Source organism: Physeter macrocephalus, chromosome 11 (assembly GCF_002837175.3).
Source record: "Physeter macrocephalus isolate SW-GA chromosome 11, ASM283717v5, whole genome shotgun sequence".
Lineage (NCBI taxonomy): Eukaryota > Metazoa > Chordata > Mammalia > Artiodactyla > Physeteridae > Physeter > Physeter macrocephalus.
The window spans coordinates 29510227-29514620 of record NC_041224.1 but is presented as its reverse complement, the minus strand read 5'-3'; the positions used below and the strand labels follow the sequence as shown (position 1 = coordinate 29514620).

Sequence of the window (4394 nt, the reverse complement as noted above, 5' to 3'; positions counted from 1 at the left end):
GTTGGTGACAGAAGTCGCAACTAAGACGGGCTTTGAAAGAGGGATGTGGTTTTAACAGAGAGACATTGGAGGAAAAGGTTGGAATTCCAGGCAAGGGGAACTGTGTCGGGGAAAGCACTTGGTTGAAAGGTTTGGAGGTGAGCCAATAATCTGGCTTTGTGGTGTGTAGGCTGGAGCTCAGGCTGAAAAGTTAGAGCACTGACCACCATGAAAATCATTCTTGGCCGGATCCTCTATAGAAAGAGAGTGAAAACTTTGGAGCAGGGAGAAACTGCTTCACAGCTGCACTTGGACGCTGCTTCAGCCGTGGTGTGACGGATTCAGAAACAGCAGCCAAGACGTCTCTAGAAAACATCGCTATCGTTCCAGAAAAATTAATGAGAGTAATGACAGTGGGAATGGAGAGAAAGTGCAATCCATCTCGGTTGGTATGTCCCCAGAAATGCTTACCACGTTCACTCTTAGCTGAGACCAAGCATTTGGGGTGGGTGGGGGGGAAGGGGCGTGTAAATTCACTGCCCAAATCATGCAGTACACACTTAACAAAACCAAATCAACGTACACGATCCGAACTCACGTCATCTTCATTCGTAGCAAACACCGCTCTACCTTCAGCTAATAGATTTATCTGTTTAGCTTAGATCTCTATTCTATTTAAACAAAATGAGGTGGCACGTAAAACAAGGGATTTTCTTTATTCCACCAAGTTTACCTTTATTCCTTGCTGAAAATATTTTTAACTGATTTGAAACTGAATTTTTTTTTGCTCTTTAAATTGTTTTTAAAATGTTTAATTATGAAGTATTTCAGAGAAAAGTTTAAAAATACACTTGTTTAACAGACGCAGCCTAAGTGTCCATAGCAGGATGAATGGATAAAGAAAATGTGATATATACATATGATAGACTATTATATTTAGCCTTAAATAAAGAAGGAAGTCCTGACAGGCGTTAACATGGATCGACCATGAGGGCGTTATGCTAAGTGAAATAAGCCAGTCACAAAAGGACAAATACTGGATGATTCCACTTATACGATGTATGTAAAGTAATCATACTCATAGAAAAAGAAAATAGAATGGTGGTTGCCAGGAGCTGGGGGCAGGAAGACGGGGAATTATTGTTTAATGGGGACAGGGTTTTAGTTTTGCGAGATGAACAATTTCTAGAGAGGTACTTCACAACAATTTGCATACAATTAATAATCTTAGATTTAACTCTCTCTTCTGACTTTCTTTTTACTATTATTTGCTATGACATCTATTTTAACCCTATAGCAACTTTGTAACCCCCATTTTCAAGTATTTGAAATAAATAAGATAGATTTTAATGCTATCTCAACTTTCAGTCTGTTTTTGTCTCTTGGAGATAAAGTGTAATTGTTAGAAACAGCATACAGTTGAACAATTGCATACAGTTGATTTTTAAAACAATCATCAGTAACTCTTCATAATCTTACAGATACATTTAATCTATTTGCATTTTATATTACATTTGAACCAGCACTTCCGGTAATTTGGGGCTTGTGCTTGGATTTAACAAATAAATGTGTAGTTTTTTAAAGATCATGTTGCATATTTTAATGTCAGTTTATCTTTTTTGGCATGGTTTTTGATTTCCTCTTTTCACTTGCATTGTTTTTGAAATAAACTTTAAACCGTGTCCCTTTGAACAAAATCAGAGGGCAATCTCAGAGAAGTGACCTATTTGTCCTGCGTTCACTGTAATCCTCAAGATGAGTGTCTGAGATCCACAGAAACTAGCTGAGTCTGGTCGGCAGGGATCTGGTGGAAACAGCCCTACATCACCAGGTTTCAAAGGCCATCGCAGACTTCCTGTTTGCCTGTGGGTGCAAGTTCCCCTGTGGGAGTGAACTTTGAGAAAGTAGAGGTTTTTTTCAGCAGCAAGACCCGGACCAGGTGATGGATCAGGGAACCTCGGGCAGGAAGCCGTAGTTCCATCCTGGCAAAGGAAACTGCCAGAAAAGACATGGCAGCTGGCCAAATTGGGGTCCACAGCATGGCCCCGTTCAAGCAGATGTCTGGAGTAGAGGCTCAAGAAAAAGTTTCATCAAGTACACTGGCCACCCATCTTGGGAACTACAGGTAATTGTTAGTCTAAATTCACACTTGGAACACTGATCCCAGAGATGGACCCCAGGCTGCCTCTCCTGGACGTGGTCATGAACAACAAAGGATTTGAGGTCAGGCTGACCTTGCATTAAGTCTCCACGTGCTAACTATGAAATGTGGAATCAGTTATGGATACTTAACCTCACTTTCCTCCATTGTGAATGAAGATAAATGTAGTACACATCTCACATGGCTCTTTTATAGTTGAAATAAAAACGGGGGGTTAAAGTTAATGTAGGTAAAAGAGCATGACACCACAAAGGGCTCAGTAAATCCTAGTTACCATTGTGATTAGGATTCATGACCAGGAGCAGGAAGGGATTGCAGGCTGGGCTGTCTCTGGTTCTGGGCTGGGGAGAACTGATTTTCCGCTGACCTGAGTGAGGCTGACCAGGGGCAGCAGGAAGAGACTCTGTTCTCTGAATCAAAGAGGTTCCTGAAACGTCCTTGCTGAAGGGGTGCCTGACCTCCCACACTGCTGCTTGCCCAGTTCTCTCATGAAGTAGGTTCTTGGTTTTCAAAGGGAGAGGGAGAAACACTGCCAGTGGGTGCTTTGCTCAGAAAACCGTGGGGTTTCTTCTCCCACTTTTCCTAAATTCCTCCTGCTTTCACTTAAACCGAAGGATTTTGTTTCCAGAAGCTTTTCGCTTTAGCTTTTTCCTCTCTGACTCGATTTCTCAGTCACTTGCCTCACCTGGTCTTTCAAAGCAGATGACGCTGATCTTAGGTCTCTCTGATTTTAAGATGAACAGAAATCAGCAAAAGGAAAAAAGAAAGCACTGCACATCTGTCCAACCCTGCCTTGCTGTCACAGCCCAGGGACGGCCCCCAGCTCTGCTGTTTGAATGACCTCTGGGTGTGTGGTTCACTCCCACCCCCCCAGCTTAAGTTTGAACTCCAGAACAAATATTTGTCCTGTTTTGGAACAAAGTTTGAGAGCTCTCTTCTTCTCTTTTCTCTCAATTCTCTTTTTGAAAACCAACTGTACGGCTCTGTTGTCCCTCTGATCGTGGTTCAGGGAACAGTGGGTTCCTCCCAGACCCGGCACTGGAGAGCTGGGCAGGGCAACCTAGCACGATGAAGGGGTTCACGTGCTTTCTTGTCTGCTTCCTCCTTTCTGAATCACAGGGCTTCGAAATCCCCACTAACGGACTTTCAGAAGTAAGTACTTCCAGAAGACTTCCTTGCTGTTGGCCCCATATGTTAGCTTGGTAAATAACCTGTTACCTGTTGCTATTCAAGGACAGTATTCTGTGTGGAATGCAAATGCATGATAAAATTAATCTGAGTAGAAGTGTTCACTATTATAATTACTGGAACCTGTATTTACCCTTTTTTTTTTTTTTTTTTTTGTGGTATGCGGGCCTCCCTCCGCTGTGGCCTCTCCCGTTGCGGAGCACAGGCTCCGGACGCGCAGGCCCAGCGGCCATGGCCCACGGGCCCAGCCGCTCCGCGGCACGTGGGATCCTCCCAGACCGGGGCGCGAACCCGGCCCCCCTGCATCGGCAGGCGGACGCGCAACCACTGCGCCACCAGGGAAGCCCTTTACCCTTTTTTTGATTCAATATTTGTATATATTGGAAAATGATCACCACAATGTTTTTAATATCTCTCACCATACATAGATACAGTTTTTTCCCCTTGTGATAAGGATTTTTAACTTTTTATTTTATATGGAGTATAGTTGATTACCAATGTTGTGATAGTTTCAGGCATACATCAAAGTGATTCAATTATACATGTATCTATTCTTTTCCAAATTCTTTTCCCATTTAGGTTGTTGTATAATATTGAGCAGAGTTCCCTGTGCTATACAGTAGGTCCCTGTTGGTTATCTGTTTTAGATACAGCAGTGTGTACATGTCAGTCCCAAACTCCCTAGCTATCCCTTCCCCCAGGTAACCATAAGTTCTGGAACATATATTTACCCTTTAAAGCATTAACAGGTTTTGCATGAGAACCAAGTTCATAGCCCGACCCCATAGTGTACCGTTTACGAAGTACAGCTGCCCCCTCCTTATCTAAAAAATTGGGGATAATAATTGAACTAGCCCAAAGGGTTGTTGTAAGAATTAAGTGACCTATGTAAACTACCCAGCACAGTGCGAACCTGAGGAAGAGCTTAATAATTATTAGCTCTCATAACTGTTATTATGAAATATCATTATCACTCTTTTACTTAAGAGTATATAGAAAAGTCATTTTCTTCTTCTTTTTTTTTTTTTTTTTGCGGTACGCGGGCCTCTCACTGTTGTGGCCTCTC

At 42.6% G+C, this 4394-nt stretch overlaps 1 protein-coding gene across 1 annotated transcript in view; it reads left to right on the top strand.

Annotated features, from left to right (window-relative positions):
* Positions 1-3098: 3098 nt before the first annotated feature.
* Positions 3099-4394, top strand: part of ITIH2 (inter-alpha-trypsin inhibitor heavy chain 2) — a 39828-nt gene continuing 38532 nt past the window's right edge. The window contains exon 1 of the mRNA XM_007120420.2: positions 3099-3292. Coding sequence (XP_007120482.2) covers positions 3209-3292 — 84 coding nt within the window. The 5' untranslated portion in view covers positions 3099-3208. The remainder of the gene's footprint in view (positions 3293-4394) is intronic.